At 43.0% G+C, this 19624-nt stretch overlaps 1 protein-coding gene across 3 annotated transcripts; it reads left to right on the top strand.

Annotated features, from left to right (window-relative positions):
* Window positions 1-915: 915 nt before the first annotated feature.
* LOC105468874 (serine protease 23) lies at window positions 916-18601 on the top strand. 3 transcript variants are annotated; one of them, XM_011719354.2, is made up of 2 exons: window positions 916-1041; window positions 17050-18601. In XM_011719354.2, the coding sequence occupies exon 2, from the start codon at window positions 17063-17065 to the stop codon at window positions 18212-18214; it is 1152 nt and encodes a 383-aa protein (XP_011717656.2). In that variant the 5' UTR covers window positions 916-1041; window positions 17050-17062; the 3' UTR covers window positions 18215-18601. The 3 variants fall into 3 exon arrangements, with proteins under 3 accessions (XP_011717656.2, XP_011717655.2, XP_011717654.2); XM_011719353.2 differs by lacking the exon at window positions 916-1041 and adding an exon at window positions 9352-9447; XM_011719352.2 differs by lacking the exon at window positions 916-1041 and adding an exon at window positions 9985-10095.
* The last annotated feature ends 1023 nt before the right edge of the window (window positions 18602-19624 follow it).

Raw genomic sequence — 19624 nt, forward strand, 5'->3', positions numbered from 1 at the left:
TTCCCTGAAGCTTGGAGATCATTGGGCAGAGGATGAAAGAGTTGATAATAAAATCACAGATTGTAGCTGGGGTTGGGGGACTGCTACCAAGACTGGAATTTGCCTTGAAGTCCGCAATCAACCCTTCAAAGCTAGGTTAACAAATCAAAGGCTTGTCATTTATTTGTTTTTAATTTTCCTGCAGGAAGGTTTTTAAGGATTTAAGAGTTCAATTTTATTGCACTGAGAGAGGGAGAGAGAGATTGCTATCTCTTGTCCTGAAAGAGTAAATAGCTTGGATAACCTCATTTTCCAAAATGCTATTTATACAACTGTGAGGTCATGGTAGTTTAGGTACTTTAGACTTCCTGGGTCTTCCTGGATTGCAGCCAAGTGACTTTTTCATTTTCACATTACAAGGAAAATTGCCATGTCATCTTGGAGTGGTGTCATATTGCTGGGAAGAGCCCATTTTTATTGGCAGCATGATCCTCAAACCACTGTATTACCTATCACCCTGCTGTTTGATGGAGTGGACCCACTTCTCGTCTGGAGACTCTGTGCTCACCCTGACTGCACACAATTCCCCAAACAGCACCTCTGCCAGCCTTGAGCAAAGAGACCAAATATCTGTGTGCTCCAGGAAGAGCCAGAAGACTCAAGATTGGCCCACTAAGAAAGTGTGAGGCTTGTGGGTGCAGTGACATCAGAGCCATTTATTAACAATTTGGGTTTATGTCTTGATTTCCCAGGGGCAGGGATGATAATGTGAGCAACTACTTACAGATCCCACAGGATCTAGGGGCTTTTTCCCAGTAATTTTTGTCTGCCGGAAACTGGGAGAAAAAAGTCACTCCTCCTTGAAGGAAGTCCCTACCTGCAGCTGCTGGTGTCAGTACTGGAATCTCGTCCCAGTGTGACCTTCATTGCCTCTGTTAGTGTGACAGGTTCCACAGAGCTGTCACCCTGCAAACTCACCCTTTCTCCAGGAGAACAGGCGCAGAGCTGCAGTGGAGGGTACCTGTGTGGCTTCCCTGTCTGACACAGATTTGCCTTCATGTGGTAAGTCCCACCTCACTCCCCCAGCTCCCAGGAAAGGGCTTTCTTAAACCAGCACAGCCCTGGAAGGGCCTCTCTTGTGTCAGATGGGAGAACCAGCCCTTGTGGCATTCTGCAGGGCTTTGAAGTGAAAAGAACAAGGATGATTATTCTTGTGGTTTCCCTAATCTGTGTGCTGAGGGCTGAAGGAGCCAGGTGATCCTGTGTTTGAAATAAAACAGGTTACTCTTCTGAAAAAGGAGGAAGCAATTTGCTTCTATAGGTACAAATCCCCCTGCTGAACCCCTGGGCCAGCCCCCTCTTGCTGGCTTTCAAATGTGACAAATTGGTGCCATTTCCAGTGATGGCTGTGAGGCACTCTTCACAAGCTCACTTGTTTTTCAGCAGCTCCCACCTCCACAAAGAGACAAAGGAAAACCTAGAGGCCTGGACTGTGGGGAAGAAGTGCCAGAACAATCTGCTGAAAGTTAAAAATAAGTTTTAAAGTCAGCTCACTGCCGTCTGTTTTCAAGGTCAGACTGACTGATGATTCCAGTCAAAACAGCCAAACTAGCTTCCCTGTGAGTTCTGTTCAAAGTGACTACCCATGGCACACCTGATGGCATCCATTCATGGCCCTGCTGCTCAGAGGGCCTGTGCTGTATGTGTAAGAGCTGCAAAATAAGCAATGCATGACATCTTCCTCAATCAGCTATACCAGTAGCTATTCACAGAGTTGTTATCAATAGCTAAAATAATGTGAGAATCAGGCTCTGTGCAATATGCTAATATTTGGATGCATTTTCTAATGAAATCCCTATAATCTCCTTACAGCCCTGTGAGGAAAGTACTGGTCACTACCCCTATTTTGAAGCAGGCTTTCCAAGTGTGCTGATTATTTTCTGTCTGCCTCCCTCTCATGAGTTCTCCAACCTTCACTACCCTGCACTGTGCCCAGAAGGCTGGTCCTTGTAGACAGCCAACCCGACTCCCTTGTGAGCTGACTTTGGTAGGCCTCGGGAGATCAGAGTAGGAAGAGAAGAGGTCAGGGTGCTTCTTTCCAACTCCCTCCATCCTTGGGGAGCCATTTTGTGCAGCAGCTGCAACTCTCTGGACTACCTGGCAATTGGAAGCAGGCTTCCCTCCAAGGTGCTCGTGCTCACTGGGCTCTGGGACAGCATTTCCTCCTTTTTGCCTCTTGCCCAGAGGAGTGATGGCTCCTCACTGTTGCTAGACCCTGGATGCCTCTCTGGCTTGTTTGTTCCCTCTACCCTGTCTTCACCTCCGTAAGTAGCCACTTCATTAAAGTATCTTCATTTGAACCAATCTAGGGTGAAACGTGCTATTGCCAAGACCCTGAATAATACACCCTACCAAAAAAGGTGTAGGCCAGAGATGCAAACTCATGGTATTCAACAATAGGGGAGAAGAAACATAAGCTGAAAATAAAACAAATAAAATTACAAGAGCCATGAGAAAGTTATAGAAAGTCTTATGGGAAAACAAAGGCCAACAAAAATACTTTGTAGAAGATGTAACATTGTGTTAGGCCTTTGAAAAACAGATAGAAGGTAGACAGATGGGTATGAAAGAAAGAGTTTCAAGTATGAACAAAGAAAGAAAGGCAAAAACACAGAAGTGGAGTAAACTTATGGATGATGTTTCTCAAACTCCATTCTCTTTTTGAGACAGGGTCTCACTTTGTCACCAAGGCTGAAGCACAGTGGTACAGTCACAGCTCACTGTAACCTTGACCCCCCAGGCTCAAGCCTCCCAAGTAGCTGGGACTACAAGCACGTGCCACTAGGCTCAGCTAATTTTTGTGTTTTTTATAGAGATGGGGTTTCATCATGTTGCCCAGACTGGTCTTGAGCTCCTGAGCTCCAATTCTGTTCCTTAGAAGGCTAATATACTATGAAATGTTACTTCTGTATTGAAAAAAGGATTCCATGGTCAAATAAGAGTGGGCACCTTTGAGATAAACAAACTTAACTAGACTTCTTTATGCAAGACTTCTTAGAGTATTTGAAATGGTAATATCCATATTTAACTACCTTTTTTACAATTTGTTGAACTCTTCCAGAAGTGTGGGAGGGAATAGAGTTTGAGAAACAGATATTGTCCAACAGCATTCTATAATCCTGTGGGACTCCCTGGTAGAGCAACTCCGAACACCCTGCAGGGGCCAAATTCAGAGCATACTGCAAAGAGTTCTGCAGAAAGCCAGTCAAATGTCATAAATCATGGACAAATGGCACCTAGAATGCCAACATGTAGCCATAGCATGAGTAGTGAAATGTAATTAGCAGACCAAGTGGAAACTGAATTTGTTGTCTGACATGACCTGTAAGGAAACAATGGGAAACAGATCTTAAACGGAAGTTCAGATTTACATTCTGGAGAGTGTGGGAGCCCCAGTGGTAAAATTTCATGTACACTCACTGTGTCCTGTTCCTAGTGGCTGGCAAGCTAAATTATTTCTGATCTAATATTTTTAACTAATTAGAATTTTATTCATTAATTTATTTAATCATTTATTAACATTAAATAAGCCTTTGCAAAGAGCCAGGTTCTCTGTTAGACGATAGCAGAAAACTAGAAAGACTATAAAGGAAACCAAGACAGATTTCCTACCCACAAGGAGCTCTGGACGGCTTGAGTTTCAACAGGTAAATACATATAATTACAACATAAGATATAATTTTAATACAACCCTCTAAAAAACATAAACTTACAAATCTCGTACCAAAGGCTTTGGAAGACTTCAGAGAACAGCTGATATTTGAGCTTGAAGGATGAATAGAATTTTCCAGAAAGAAAAGGAGAAACCTCATAAAAGACCCAATTTCAAATATCCAGACCCCACATTGAACCACATGAAAGCTTACTCCTTATAAAAGAGTAAAGAGAGAATCCAACATTTATGGATAAATATAAACATAAAACAAGAATTTTCCATAAAAGATTCTTAAAGTTATAAAGATTTTAGAAAAAAATTCCAATATAAAATCTTCATTTTCTCTATTGTTCTTGATCATAAGATCCAGTATGCAAGTTAGAGTAGATCAGAGAAACCCCACGCAGGTCACTGGAGACTCTTCATATTTGACCAGAGAAAATGAGAAACACATAGTTATTCCAAAATGTTCCTAATATTTCAGTTTACAATAGTGCCCAGAGTATACAGGAAATTGTGAGTACTCAAGTCTATTTTTCTTTCTGATAATTTTAGATTGACATATTCTAAGTAGGATTAAAGCTTTTCCTTGCTGTGCAGCTCTTTTTTTCCCACCATATGTACCAATATGACAATTTAACCCTACAACGATTTTACCTGTTAAGCGTTTATATATGACACCTTCATATATTTACATTCAGAGTGCCTGACTACCTATGTTTCCAAAGACTTAAAATGAGTAATAAGTATACTTAACAAAAATAGAAATTTTTAGAAAGTTTTGAATGTAATACAAATATATTTGTTTTCTGTATTAAGTGCTGTAGAGATTTGAGTGGTTTATCTTGTAAAATTTGTTTTTATTATGGAATTTTACTATGGGGGTTTTATTTTTTTTACCATAGAAACATTTAAAACCTGCATTATAAGAAAAATGTGGTTTTGCCCTAAAAAAAAAATACTGACAAGTATATAAACCTTGTAATATTCATGGTTCAATAGGTAATTGTTAAATGAATGAACTGATGGTACGACAGAGGAGATTGGAGGAGGAGACAAAAAATACAACCATGGCTTTCATCTGAATCTATAATTCTTCCTAAATTCAGTATTAAAACTCTCTTGCCTATAGACCAGACCAAAGACAACAAGATTTGGGGGTGTCAACAGGAGTCCTGGGATAAATTTTTTCTTATAAAGTCTGGATTAAACTTTTTAGTATTGATGATATTCATTTATTTATTCAACAATTTGTGAAAACATTTATTGAGCACTCACAGTAGTAACAGCAGCAGCAGAGATAGTAATGATAATAATAATAATAATAGGTATTGTCAATTTAGAATTTACTTTGTGCTGAGCTCGATGCTATGGGTTTTGTACCGATTATCTCACTGAATCTTTACAACAGCCCAAAATCAGTCCCATCGTGCAGATGAGAAAAGTGAGGCACAGAAGGTCACGTAACTTGCCCACATTCATCCAACAAATAAATGAATTCTAAGTTGAATCCAAGTCAGTCTGACCACAGAATTTCACATCCTTCACTACTCCAGGATCCCACGGTAGGCACCATGGGTGCCCCAAAATTTAAAAATGATGTAGATCATCTTCCCATAAGGATTACTATGTCATAAGCTCATAGACTGTAACAGCAGGTTATCTGGGCTCTCTATAGACAAGAAATTAAGGCCAATGAGTGTGGTGATTTACCCAAGGTCACACAGCACCTCTATGGCCAAGACACATTTAGAATGCCCCACCCTGTGTTGACTTTCATTCCAATTCTCTTTTCACTCACTACACAGAGCCGAAAACCCCCACTTACTGACTAAACTACAAAATCCACATAATACTTTGTTATTATCATCAAAGAAATATGAAACCATATGGAAATGATTTTGAAATATGCCCATTTATCTCCTTAGAAATAATCCTTTTTGATAACTTTCAAACTGACTTAAATTGTTGAGGCTACATATGGATCTTGGTCTTACGAAAAATAAGCACTAAAATTGAATTGAGGTTGAGTTTAGAGTTGGTGCTGGTCATGCCACCCTAAGTTTCCAAGTATCATTCAGTCCCATCGTGTTTCCTGCTTTGGGGTCATTTAACAGGTCATTATTGAGTTATTACATAATTGGAACAAAAGCAAGATAGAATCAAAAGGATACTTAGAGCTAGAGTGACATCAGAAACTGATGCAACCTCCTTATTGTCAGCACGGGAAAAGGCAAGTCTGGGAAGCAATATAACACAATGGAATCTGGCAAAAGAATGGGGCAGACTGGGCAGAGGTCACAGCTGTGATCCTTTGTACTGTAGTGTGGCACCCAGTATACTATTTTAAAACTTTGAACCTCAGAATCCTCATCTGCAGAATGAAGAAAATCATAGCTTCTCTATTTGTCTTAAAGATTACACATAATAAAATATACTCCACAGTACCTGGCATATAGTATGCATTTCCTAAGCATAGCTACAATTACAATTTAGTCCTAGTTCTGCTCCCTTAATTTATGCATTGATTTTCTCATCTATACAGTGGATATTTTTCTTCTTGTCTATGTTACAAAGTAGTTTCGTGAACACAGTGAGATAATGTCCAGATCTTTATGCTTTGAGCTTCAGCTAAAATTCTACCTCAGAGCAGCTTTCAGCACCTGCCAGAGTGGGAATTAATGATTCCCTCTTTCATGTTCTCTAGCTCACGTCTGTATCCTGATCCAGCCAATATCTTGCTTTCTCCTATATTTGATTTTGTTTATGTCTGTTGCATAAATTCCTCGAGCTGAGGGGTATTTGCTTTCTCTCCCCGACAGCCCAAATAACCTTATACAGAGTGGATGATCAGAAAATGTGTGGGCTTTGCCCTGAATGCATTTTCAACAACTCGATTGCTATGCATATAAAAAGTATTGGGGAATTACAATTATAGAGTTGAACTGAGTTCTTAAGAAGCAGTAAGGATTTCAGCTTTGGTTCCCCCTACCCCTTCCCCGCCAGGGAGGGAAATGAGACAAGTACAAAAAGAAAAGCAAACCTCTAGGCTTAGCCTGAAGACAACTGCTGTTTACACTGGTCATTTGTCTCAGAGGTCAAAATACAGTTCTATCCTCGTCCTTATGGCAATCGTGGTGACAATCTAACAGCCAGGAAGTAGCCTCTCATTTTACTCTTGGCAGCTCTAAGGACGAACAAAAGCCAGTGGTGAATGTTCAAACCCTGAGCCCCCGTGGAACATCTGTAGTTAGAGTCCTGCCTATTAGCTCTTTGGATAGTAGGCAGTCGTCCCTGAGACCAGCTGAGGGACTATTGTGCTCCTGGGCCCTTCTGTGCCTCAGTTTTTCTCTCTGAATGATGGGAATAATCATCTTGTTCTCCATGACTCTACCTTGAAACACTGCAACTACTAGGAAAAAAAAAAATGAGCAATGAATGTCAAAGCTGGTTGAGGTGGTACTGGAGGACTACACTCCAAGCAGAGCCAAGCGTGATAAATACAATAATTCCTAACATTAAGGGCTTGTTCCATGTAAGAAACTGTCGAAGCACACTATGTATATTCATTCAATTCTTAAAAGAACTCCATGAGAAAGTCCTGGTTTTACAGTGGACGAAACTGAGGTACAGAAAAGTTAAGCGAAAAGCCACACAACTAGTAAGCGTCAGACCCTGGATTGGTACCCCATAGTCAGATGCCACTGGCCACTCTTAATTATGTTGCTGTATGGTCCTCCTATTGCCATCTCTTTAATTTTGTGCCTAGCGCAATGTTTTCCATGTAATAGGTCTAGTTCAATATATATTTGTTGGATTGAAGTAACTCTAATACGACTTGAGCATGGTTGATAAATCTCTCCCTTCTTCTCCTCCTTCCAGCTATACCTCCAGTTCCTCTATTAATATACTTATCTTTTAATGGTGTTTCTTCAATCGGGAGCTACAGACCCTTAGAGTGCCTCAATTTAATTTTTAAAATGTTTATAATAAAAGATAAATATAAACACATTCTGGATCATTGGGATGACTATCTCATACCAAGTACTGCCTCTTGATTGCAGCACCTGTGCGTACTAGTCTTTGGCAGCAAGAGTTACCACTTCACTTGCTATGTTAATAAGAAAGAAATAGCACGAATACCTAAATAATGTATTAGAGTCAAGAGAGACCATTGCAATGACATATGGTGTGGGCAAAGGAGATGTGGTAGATGGAACGAAGGAAAGAGGTGAGAGAATTGAGTCTGCATTGGGCACCTCACACACCATGAGAGTGGTAGAGCCACAGGGAACTCAAAGGTACCCACGCCTCAGCTGTCAGTACCATGCAATGCTGGTAGTTGTCCAGGAAACGTTACTAATTTCAATGTTATTATTCTGGAAGAAAATTTTTATCTGTTTTGGTTTTATTTGTGAGTTGTTCAAAAGCTGTAACATAAGCTTATATCTGGTTTTGTGTCTGTGTGTGTTTTGAGACAGGGTCTTGTTCTGTCACCCAGGTTGGAGTGCAGTGGTGATCATAGCTCACTGCAACCTCCACCTCCTGGGCTCAAGCCACCCTCCCACCTCAGCCTCCCAAATAGCTGAGACCACAGGCGTGTGCCACCACAACTGGCTAGGATTTTTGTATTTTTTATAGAGATGGGGTTTTGCCATGTTGCCCAGGCTGGTCTCAAACTCCTGAGTTCAAGCAATCTGCCCACCTTGGTCTTCAAAGTGCTATGATTACAGGTGTGAGCCACTGAGCCTGGCCTGTCTATATATGTTAAGGTGACATTTTAAAATAAAACAATTGAAGCCAAGCCTGGAAAGGTCTAAGAAAATTTTGCCCTTAAAATGGTGGAAAATACCAGTTTCCTTTCTATTTAGGAAACACCAGGTCGGGGGCAGTGGCTTGCGCCTGTAATCCTTGCTAAGAAGGGAGGATACTTGAGCCCAGGAGGTGTACGCTGCAGTGAGCTATGATCCCGCTACTGCACTCAAGAATGAGCTACAGAGGGAGACCTGTCTCAAAAAGAAAAGACCACAGAATAATGTGTTCAGGGCTTTCTTATTTAAAAGTAATTGTAAACGCCAATGTATTAGGCATATCAGTAACACCTTGCTGTGAAATAGTACTTTACATCTTCCCTTTCTGAGAGCAGGCTTTGATAGGAGAAAGGAAAGCTAAGTAGCTTGATAGAAAGCAAGGCTCGGTGCAAAATCTTGTCCTACCATTCAGTAGCTGTGTGACTTTGGGCAAGTCATTAAACCTCTCCAAACCTCCTGTTCCTTATAAAATCAGTGTAATCTCTGCACCTTCTTCACCACAATGGCCTATATGTAAAGCTAGTTGACAGAAAACGCACAATACACGGTAATCTATGTTAAATAGGAAGGCTCTAACACTAGGACCTTAAATGGCTAGGTCTCCAGCCTGGTTAGGAGAGAATTCCCTGCACACCCCCTACCCTGGCCCCCAACCACCACCACCACCAAGATACCGACCGCTTGGAGTGACTCAGGGAAGCAGGCCCACTGGACGAGGAGGTGGCTCCACCAGCTGGTGCCCCGATGAAGAACTGAGGCCAGTGGGCTCGCCCGCCAGCCCGCCGCCCAGAAGCTGCCAAGCACCCCCGGTGCTTTGGGCTCCACGCAGAACACTGGGTGCTGTAAGGAAATGCAAAGCATTGGTGGCCCTACCATGGGAATATAGGTTTCTGTTCTCCGGAGAAACTAGGAGTTCGGTCAACACCTTAAGGCGCTAAAAGTGTACGTAGGGGTGGGGTGCACACAGGTTCTGAACAAATTCTTCAAATTTGCCCAGGGCTCCCCATGCATCAGGTGTGGCCCCGTAGTTCTAGGCTGCTGCGGGAGGGGTCGCCTTTTGTAGGGGACCTGGTCTTTTTGCGAGCTGGCAGCGTGCTCCCAGCAGCGAAGGCCTTAGTCTTGCTCAGGAGGCCGCGCCCCAGACCCGGGGATGCGCAATGTTCAAAGGGTGACGGCGCGCGGGTCCCGGGCAGGAGAGACCGCCAGAGCCGGCGCTGCCTGGCGCCGAGAGGCCGGGACTGGCGAGTGCTGCCGCGCCACCGGGGCCCACCTGCGCGAGGCCGCGAAGCCTCGGGCCCTCTGGGCTGCGCGACCCTGCTCCGGCCGCAGGCGGGCGGCGAGGGGAGGTGGGGCACGGTCTGTGTGCGGTGGGGCGGGCGGCGGCCGCGCGGCTTCCCCGAGGCCGGAGGCGGGGCGGGCGGGCCTCGGATGGCGCGGGGGGCGGACCCGCCAGCTGCCTGCGCTGCTCGCCCGCTCGCTCGCACTCGGCTGTGCGGCGGGGCAGGCATGGGAGCCGCGCGCTCCCTCCCGGCGCCCACACCTGTCTGAGCGGCGCAGCGAGCCGCGGCCCGGGCGGGCTGCTCGGCGCGGGTGAGTGCGGGCACATACTAGGGCGTCCGCCCGGGAGCGGGAGAGGCGAGGCGCCGGGAGGAGCGGGACAAAGGGCCGGGTGTGCACGGGGTGGGGTAACTGCGGGCTGCTGGAGGCACCGGAGACTTCGCCAGGGCCGTCTTCGGTGTTCCAGGACGCGGGCTGGGGGCCTGAAGGAGCTCTGGGGAGACAGCGGGGGCTGCAGGGCATTTGGATTCATGCAGTGTTACCCATGAAACGGATGGGGAAAGAAGATTTTGAGACTACTGTCTTGAGTGCAGGATGTTGGTTGGGAAGCGAGAGAGCCGGCTCTCGGCAAGCTGTCCTTCGGCAGGGGCGATGGCTACACCCCCATGCACCCCCCAACACACCACCACTACTTCTTTTCCTTGAGTTTTGCATATACGCGATTCCATCAAGTTCTGAACATTAATTTTTAACCCTGGGCATGTGATTGTGAACACACCTGAGCAAGCAAGAGAAGTGCAAAAGTGCAGCAAATACAGGCTGGGAAATAGAATCTTTTCTCTGGAGCCGTAGTGGATGCCCGTGTGCGTTCCGGGGGTGCTAACCCTAGACATTACAGTCTCAACTAACCACAGTTGTTGTAAGCAAATAGTTCTTCTGCCTGTAGGCATTCACGAGTTAACTTTTAAATAAAAGTTTTCAAGTTTTAAAAGGAGCGGGAGAAGACTTGTTCAGATGAAGGAACACCACCACTCCCCTCCAGAATACAAATTAGGTTTGCTTTCCAGCACCTCAGAAGAAAGCAGCTGATAAAAATTCTGTTTGTTTTACTGCCTACTGGGCGACATCCTTAAGAATTCAGAAACTCAGTGTAGGTATTGGAACAGGGCTTGCTTCTCTCAGCTCCTGAAACTAAATTTGATGGTTCCCTGTGCGCTCCTTAGGAGCAGGTAGACCAATGCCGGAATCCTCTTCACATGGTCATGTGAGAAAGAATTGAATTTATAGATGAAGTCAGCTGTGGCCAAAAGCCCTATGTCAAAGTAGTATCAGGATATTTATTGCATGTTGTTTCAAGATCCTACTTATGCATGAGGGTATTTGCAACAGGTTTATAACCGTGTCTACCATGAAGTCTGTCAGGAGTGGATTGGAGGTGAAGTGGGGAGAAGGAACTGAGAAAATGCCCCCAGAAGCCACTATGTTTATTTGTGAAAGCGTTTGCACCCCATCTGCATATGAAAAGTTTTCCTCTGCAGTTTTCCTAGTTAAAGTCAAGTGGTAACTTGTCCTTTCTTGTGTCTAAACTGGGAAGGAAACCTTTTTCCAAGGTAGCTAATACGGATCTCATTTTTGTAACACGACTTATTCAGCTGGATGGTGAATATGGATGCATTTTCTGGCTGTAGCGTAAGTGTCCATTAATGTGTCTGAGAACATTTTTGTCCCCAGTCTGCAATGATTAATAGTCTCAGGTTCTCCCACATCTCTCTTCTCATAGATCCCTTAGGATTTCATCCACCAGGCTTTATTCATGCCTAACTCCCACAGACTCCAGGGAATTTGTTTCTCATGTTCTCAACATTAGCAGGTTATTTTGCATTCTGTTCTTATTCGCCTGCCAGGTTTATCCCAGGCTCAATGTAGTTTACCTAAAATCCGATAGAGAAGAAGCTAAACTTCATTTGACCACAAGATTGTGTTTAGGGTTGCTGGACTTTTAAGTGCCTTGCAGTTTCCTGTACAAGACTGTAATTCTTAAACTATTATGTGATTAGGTCTGTTTTGCCTTAACAGGGTCTGTGACTCAGGAAAACGAGAACAAGCCTGACTGCAGAGTATTCACAGAGTTTGGTTCATTTTTATCCATTTGCTTTAGGATTTAGCATGGTTTCACTGTTCCATATCCCTGACCACTGATTCCATGGAAGACCCTTTGTCATCTCTCCAAATGGTGTCCAAAACCTGTATCTTTGCAAACGTTCCTGCCATTTCTTTCTGTCATTACTGTCTATAGCAGCTGCAGGAATTCACAATTTGTACAATAGAGAATACATGGCCTAAGGCTTAGGTTTTCCCTCCCAGCACTTGTTTGCTATAGGAGTTAAATCATTCTCTCAAACAGTGGCCCTCTTGAGGAGACCTGTGTTGTTGCAGTTTTCAAGACTGAAGTGCCTTGCAGGAGATAGTAGTCACTGCACCCAGACTCCGAAGAGATTGTTGTTTGCATATCTGTTAAATGTGCGAAGTCCCACCACCAAGGGCCTATGAAGTGGCAGCATCCTCAAAAAGTATAAATATTTTCAGACAGTGGCTCATATTGAGTGATGGAGGGTGGAATGTGTAACCCATTTATGAATCAGATACCCAAAGCTGGAAAATGAATAGTTTCTGTATTACTAAGCATGGTGAAAAAATATTTTCTTACCTTCGTTTTCCGTTCTTCCCTGCCAGTTAGGTAAAATGATGCACGGAAACACTTAGTTGGAAACCTTAGCAGATAATTTATGTATATGAGGAATCTTTATTCAGCAAAAGCTTATTCCTAGAGGTGAAATGTTATAGACCTAAATTTTCTTCATCCAGACTTAGGTAAAAGGAGAAGATTTGAAAATCTTCATTCCATTTTTAAGGTGTGAGTCTTTCAGGCAGCTCTGCAAGGATATGGTGATTCATTCATTTATGAGGGTGAGAGAGAATTTAAAATTATGTAACTCATCAGTTACCTTTCCAGGTGTGGGATTATGAATGTTTTCATTACATCTGTTTATGCCTTAGACGAGTGTTTATGTTTAAATAAACAGGTATAGCACAGGCTTACCCAGCGTTCATACAAATGGGAGCAATAATTATTTGTCTTCTGAGAAATTAATCCATTATCATGTGAGTTGAGAAATTCATGTAAATCCACAAACCTAATTTTAAAGCGTCACAGTTGCGCATCATTTGTTGTGTTATTAATGAGGATGAGCCAGGGCAGGCTGCGAATGCCTCAGGAAAGACCCTTAATGGACAGGAGTGTTGTTTCTTCCTCAGGCTTTTCTTTGGGGCCTGTCTTAAGAGCATACACACCCAGCCATCCCTCCACTCCGTTCTTGAAAGCTGCCTTCTGCTGGAGTCACAATTTGTACAATAGAGAATATATGAACTAAAGATGAGGTTTTCCCTCCCAGCGCTTTTTTGCTATGGAGTTAAATCATTCTCTCAAACAGTGGTCCTCTTGCAGACTGATCAGGGAAATCTTGTCTGCCAGATAAGTGAGAGATTAGCGTGATACATTTTCCTTTTCCTTTCCCCCTCCTCTGCCTCCACCCTCCATAATTCCATGAATCAATGGTCTTGAGACATAAATGACAGTACAGACACTGTAGACAGCATCGTCCCTGACCTGGACTTCTGTGATTCTGGAAAATTATAAAATTAGGGAATCCTGGACCTGAAAAGACCAGAGCTAAAAAGACCAGCTAAAGAGACCATCTGGTTGAGGATGCTATTCAGAAGAATTTCTAAACCACCCTAAATAAACATTTGGTAAAGGACTAAGCAACTTAAGAAGCTTGTAGCTTTAATACAGACATCAGTTTAAACCCATATAAGGGCTTGAGAACCTACAGCTGTATCTTCTAATTTCTGATTAGATATTTTAAAAATATCTAAGCCTAATCCATTTGAAATAATTTGATGGGAATTCGTTTCTAAAAGTCTGCATTCATTTCTAAATCTGAATTAAAGTGTTTTAAATGCAATTTTATAACTTTTAGGGTTACATGGAAGCTTTAAGCAAGATATATAATGCTGTCAGAACAAAGTCATCACACAAGTTAGTAAGTAGGGTTTAGTAATGTAGAGAACTTGGAAGCAGAGTTGCAAACTAATAGAAATTAGGACTTTTTGAGTCTCCGAAAAGTTTATTCTTCAAAGTTAAAGCTTCACACTGTCGTGTTGGGTTAGCAGTTTGTTTTGTTTTGTTTCTTATAGATGGCTGGCTTCTCCTTCACTCCTGGCTAAATGAACAGAATTTAAGTTGTAAGAACTCTGAATTAGTCATATTCTATCATACAGTAGACTCTTTAGCATTCTCTAACAGGATTCTGTGATTCATAACTGATCGCAAAGGTTCTTGAGACATAATCATTCATCATTTTGCCAAAGAATACATTTGGTCCTCTATATTGAGAGGTTGGAGTAAGGCTGTGGCTAATGAAAGAGGATATTGTAACTGCCATGTTTTTCATGCACATTGAAAATATTCTCTGTAGCTGATGATAATACACAGTATAATACTACCTCATCTCCTACTCTGTCTCCCCCAAGAATCATATTTTAAAAACAAGAACACTTGGCAGCTTGGACCTCTGCATTCTGTGTTTTCTTTCTTAAGATAAGCTGAAGTAAAACTTGGCTTACCACGTCTGCTGCTCAATGTAAGCCACATTACCATTCCCCACATTACTCAAAGGCAGGAGAGGATGGTGCGTTGGGGCCCAAGATACAGCCGTGTGGGAGATCTATTACTCCTCGTAGTCCATGTCACACTTGGCAGGGATTCTGGTGTGAGTGGGGCATTTGGTCACCTAGACAGCAACTTACATAGAGAAAAGGCTGCTCAAGTCCTAGATAAGCCCAAAGGATGAATCCTCAGCCAGTAGGTGGGAATAATCAGACAGAACCATGCCCCACAGATCTCCTAAAGGGTTGTCGTCACCACACCCATCTCACTGCCCAGTTCTCCATTGGCGAGGAGGACTCAGCTAGTGTTGGCATCCCTTCCTAGTCTACTTAGAACGTTTAGTCTTGGCAGTACTCCCAACAAGCACATATAAACACGTGTGTGCACATACGCAGGCGTCCCATGACTTCAAGGATTTAAAGAAATAAATGTATGTCCTTCCTACAAAAGGGCTCAGGGACCCTTCCTATTTGGAAAGATGGAGACAAGTAGAGTTTCAAAGAATCAGGGAGTCCCAAGGAACCGGCTTTTCCAGGACCTTATTTCTTTCTTTTCCTATCCCTATTCTCCCTGACAGAAGTGGAAGCCAAGAGGAGTCAAGCAAAAAGGTCCCAGAGGTGGGTGGGGCACACACATAGTTTAGAAACACAGTGTGGGTATTGGGAATGAGAATAGGCACACTCCCCTATACTACGTCAGATCATTGGGATTTTCTAGTTTTATGTAAAAGGGAGCAAAAGGCACCCACAGTTGTCAGTAGATCTGTACTCTCAAACAGGAAGAGAATGAGAATAACAAAACAGTTTCTTCCTGACTTCTGCTGTGTTCTGAGAGCCTCCCGCGACCTACCCCTTCGGGCTCCTTGTTTTTGGATGCTTGGTTGTGAATGAGTTACCCTACCTGCTGAGTCAGCTTCTATTGAACCAGAAGAGTCAGAGCCACTGAGAGCCAACTGATGCTTAAACATTTACGAAAGCACTTTCAGTCTTCCTCCTTGTTGTTTTTGTTGTGGGATGATTGATCTGGGCATTTAAACATACCTTGCAATGTAAAATCCAAACTTCTTCATTTAGTACACATAGCCCTTCAGAATCTAGCTCTTACCTGCTGCCTCCACCACTTCCTCTACTCCACCCTTGTTGAGCTCAGTGTGATTCCCAAAATTACTCACATGGTTGCATGTTGCTGTGCCCTTGCACAGACTCTTGTTTCCCTTCCCTAAGTATCCCCTTCTGTCTTATGTTAGCAGACTTCTTTTCAACTTCAGTACCCATCTGAAACATCAGGTGATGCCTGGAAAATTTCTAGGGCAATTTGTTCATTTAGAGGGTAAATTTAAATTACACAGCTTACTGAATGACCGAGGCATCAAGGAGGGACAGCTCCACAGTGTCACCTTTACTAGGACTCCTATTGCTTCTAAACAATGGGTGCATTTGCCAAATTATACATTTGGTCCTCTATATTGAGAGGTTGGAGTGAGGCTGTGGCATATTATTTCTCAAGCATCACTTCCCCTAGAAGGCCTCTCTTGTTCTTACTCCCACAACTGGCCTCAAGCTCTTTCTCTGAGCTACCACATCATCCATGTACATCATTGTCATAAGCAGTCAGCATGCAACATTCATTCACTTTTCCATTAATACAAGCATCCATTTAACAAATCTTTGTTAAGTGTTAGCACATGCCCAAATTTAAGGGATTTAGCTGGAAATACAGATACCAACAACTGAAAAAGTAACCAATGGTAACAGTCATAGTGTTATAGCTGATGCAACATTAGAGCTTTAGATATTGACAAAGATCCTGGTAGTGTATGACATAATCCAAAGGAAGAAGGAATATTTTATTAGAAACCTAGCCACTCTGGAACTCAATATATATAATAGTAAAGGTTGTTGTAAATTCAAAGCAAAAAACAAAACAAAAACAAAAAATCTCATACCCTTTCTCGAATGCACCATCATTTAAAAACCATAGGAGTGGTGGTAATTGTGACACTGTGGAGCGGTCCTTCTTTGATGTCTCAGTCACTCAGTAAGCCATGTAATTTAAATTGACCCTCTGAGTGAGCTCTGAGAAGTTGCTCTGAAAATATCCAAGTACATGTTACAATGAGAATGAGAGAAGCAGGAGGGAAAGGCAGGGGCATCAGGAAGGTAGAAGAGGAGGAGGTTTAGAATCAAGCACAAAGAGGGCTTAAAATCACATGGAAATTGGGGCCAGTCATTCAATTAGCCAGGGGACTAATGACTTTATGCATGCTGCTCTGTAGTCTACCATCATTAGGGGCATCTTAAACATAGAAAAAAAGGAACACCCAATTTCACTTCAGGCACCCAGCCACAGGAACGTTCCTAAGGTCGAGCCTTTGCATTGAAAGTGAGACCGTTATCTAAGGATTCCTCTCCACACCCTGATTCCTGAGGAGGGTTCAAAGACAGAAACAATGACAGGCCTGTTGCTGGGCTTTGCTGTCTGCAGTAAATGAATGTTCAGCCCTTGCCCTCCTGACCTGCTTGTCTTTGTTTCTACAGAACAGTGCTCGGCATGGCAGGGATTCCAGGGCTCCTCTTCCTTCTCTTCCTTCTGCTCTGTGCTGTTGGACAAGTGAGCCCTTACAGTGCCCCCTGGAAACCCACTTGGCCTGCATACCGCCTCCCTGTCGTCTTGCCCCAGTCTACCCTCAGTTTAGCCAAGCCAGACTTTGGAGCCGAAGCCAAATTGGAAGTATCTTCTTCATGTGGACCCCAGTGTCATAAGGGAACTCCACTGCCCACTTATGAAGAGGCCAAGCAATATCTGTCTTATGAAACGCTCTATGCCAATGGCAGTCGCACGGAGACACAGGTGGGCATCTACATCCTCAGCAGTAGTGGAGGTGGGGCCCAACACCGAGACTCAGGGTCTTCAGGAAAGTCTCGGAGGAAGCGGCAGATTTATGGCTATGACAGCAGGTTCAGCATTTTTGGGAAGGACTTCCTGCTCAACTACCCTTTCTCAACATCAGTGAAGTTATCCACAGGCTGCACCGGCACCCTGGTGGCAGAGAAGCATGTCCTCACAGCTGCCCACTGCATACACGATGGAAAAACCTATGTGAAAGGAACCCAGAAGCTTCGAGTGGGCTTCCTGAAGCCCAAGTTTAAAGATGGTGGTCGAGGGGCCAATGACTCCACTTCAGCCATGCCCGAGAAGATGAAATTTCAGTGGATCCGGGTGAAACGCACCCATGTGCCCAAGGGTTGGATCAAGGGCAATGCCAACGACATCGGCATGGATTATGACTATGCCCTCCTGGAACTCAAAAAGCCCCACAAGAGAAAATTTATGAAGATTGGGGTGAGCCCTCCTGCTAAGCAGCTGCCAGGGGGCAGAATCCACTTCTCTGGTTATGATAATGACCGACCAGGCAATTTGGTGTATCGCTTCTGCGACGTCAAAGATGAGACCTATGACCTGCTCTACCAGCAATGTGATGCCCAGCCAGGGGCCAGCGGGTCTGGGGTCTATGTGAGGATGTGGAAGAGACAGCAGCAGAAGTGGGAGCGAAAAATTATTGGCATTTTTTCAGGGCACCAGTGGGTGGACATGAATGGTTCCCCACAGGATTTTAACGTGGCTGTTAGAATCACTCCACTCAAATATGCCCAGATTTGCTATTGGATTAAAGGAAACTACCTGGATTGTAGGGAGGGGTGACACAGTGTTCCTTCCTGGCAACAGTTAAGAGTCTTCATGGACTTATTTTAGGAGAGGCCAAATTGTTTTTTGTCATTGGCGTGCACACGTGTGTGTGTGTGTGTGTGTGTGTGTGTAATATGTCGTATAATCTTTTACCTAATTTCTTAAAATTGCAAGATGACTGGCTTTATTATTTGAAAACCGGTTTGTGTATCATACCATATATCATTTAAGCAGTTTGAAGGCATACTTTTGCATAGAAATAAAAAAATACTGATGTTTGGGGCAATGAGGAATATTTGACAATTAAGTTAATCCTTCACATTTTTGAAAACTTTGATTTTTATTTCATCTGAACTTGTTTCAAAGGTTTATATTAAATATTTGGCATACAAGAGATATGAATTCATGTGTGCATGTGTGTTTTCTTCTGAGATTCATCTTCGTGGTGGGTTTTTTCATTTTTTTCTCCAGTGCCTGATCATTGATGCTTCCATAAGGTAGTGTTCCTATTTAGGAACTTTGACAACATTTGTTAGGAAGTTAGAATATTTTGGGTTTAAGGCATTTGCACAGTAGTCTTTGAACAGTAAAACAATGTGTTGACTATACTGATACACATATTAAACTATACCTTATAGTAAACCAGTATCCCAAGCTGCTTTTAGTTCCAAAAATAGTTTCTCTTCCAAAGGCTGTTGCTCTGCTTTGTAGGAAGTCTTTGCAGATGGCCCTCCCAACTTTAAAGTCATACCAGAGTGGTCAAGACTGTTTAGCCCAACTCTTCCACTTAACAGGATTTCACTCACGTTTCTGGAACTAGCTATTTTTCAGAAGACAATAATCAGGGCTTAATTAGAACAGGCTGTATTTCCTTCCAGCAAACAGTTGTGGTCACACTAAAAACAATCATAGCATTTTACCCCTGGATTATAGCACATCTCATGTTTTATCATTTGGATGGAGTAATTTAAAATGAATTAAATTCCAGAGAACAATGGAAGCATTGCTTGGCAGATGTCACAACAGAATAACCACTTGTTTGGAGCCTGGCACAGTCCTCCAGCCTGATCAAAAATTATTCTGCATAGTTTTCAGTGTGCTTTCTGGGAGCTATGTACGTCTTCAATTTGGAAACTTCTCTTTCTCATTTATAGTAAAAATACTTGGAAGTTACTTTAAGAAAACCAGTGTAGCCTTTTCCCCACTAGCTTTAAAAGGGCCCCTTTTGCTGGAATGCTCGAGGTTATAGATAAACGATTAGGTATAATAGCAAAAATGAAAATTGGGAAAATGCAAAAATGGATCAGAATCATGCCTTCCAATAAAGGCCTTTACAAATGTTTTATCAATATTATCAAATTACAGCATATAAAGAAAATACTTGGACTTACTGTATGTTTTTATTTTATGGCTCTCAGCCTAAGT

The sequence above is a fragment of the Macaca nemestrina genome, chromosome 12 (assembly GCF_043159975.1).
Source record: "Macaca nemestrina isolate mMacNem1 chromosome 12, mMacNem.hap1, whole genome shotgun sequence".
Classification (NCBI taxonomy): Eukaryota; Metazoa; Chordata; class Mammalia; order Primates; family Cercopithecidae; genus Macaca; species Macaca nemestrina.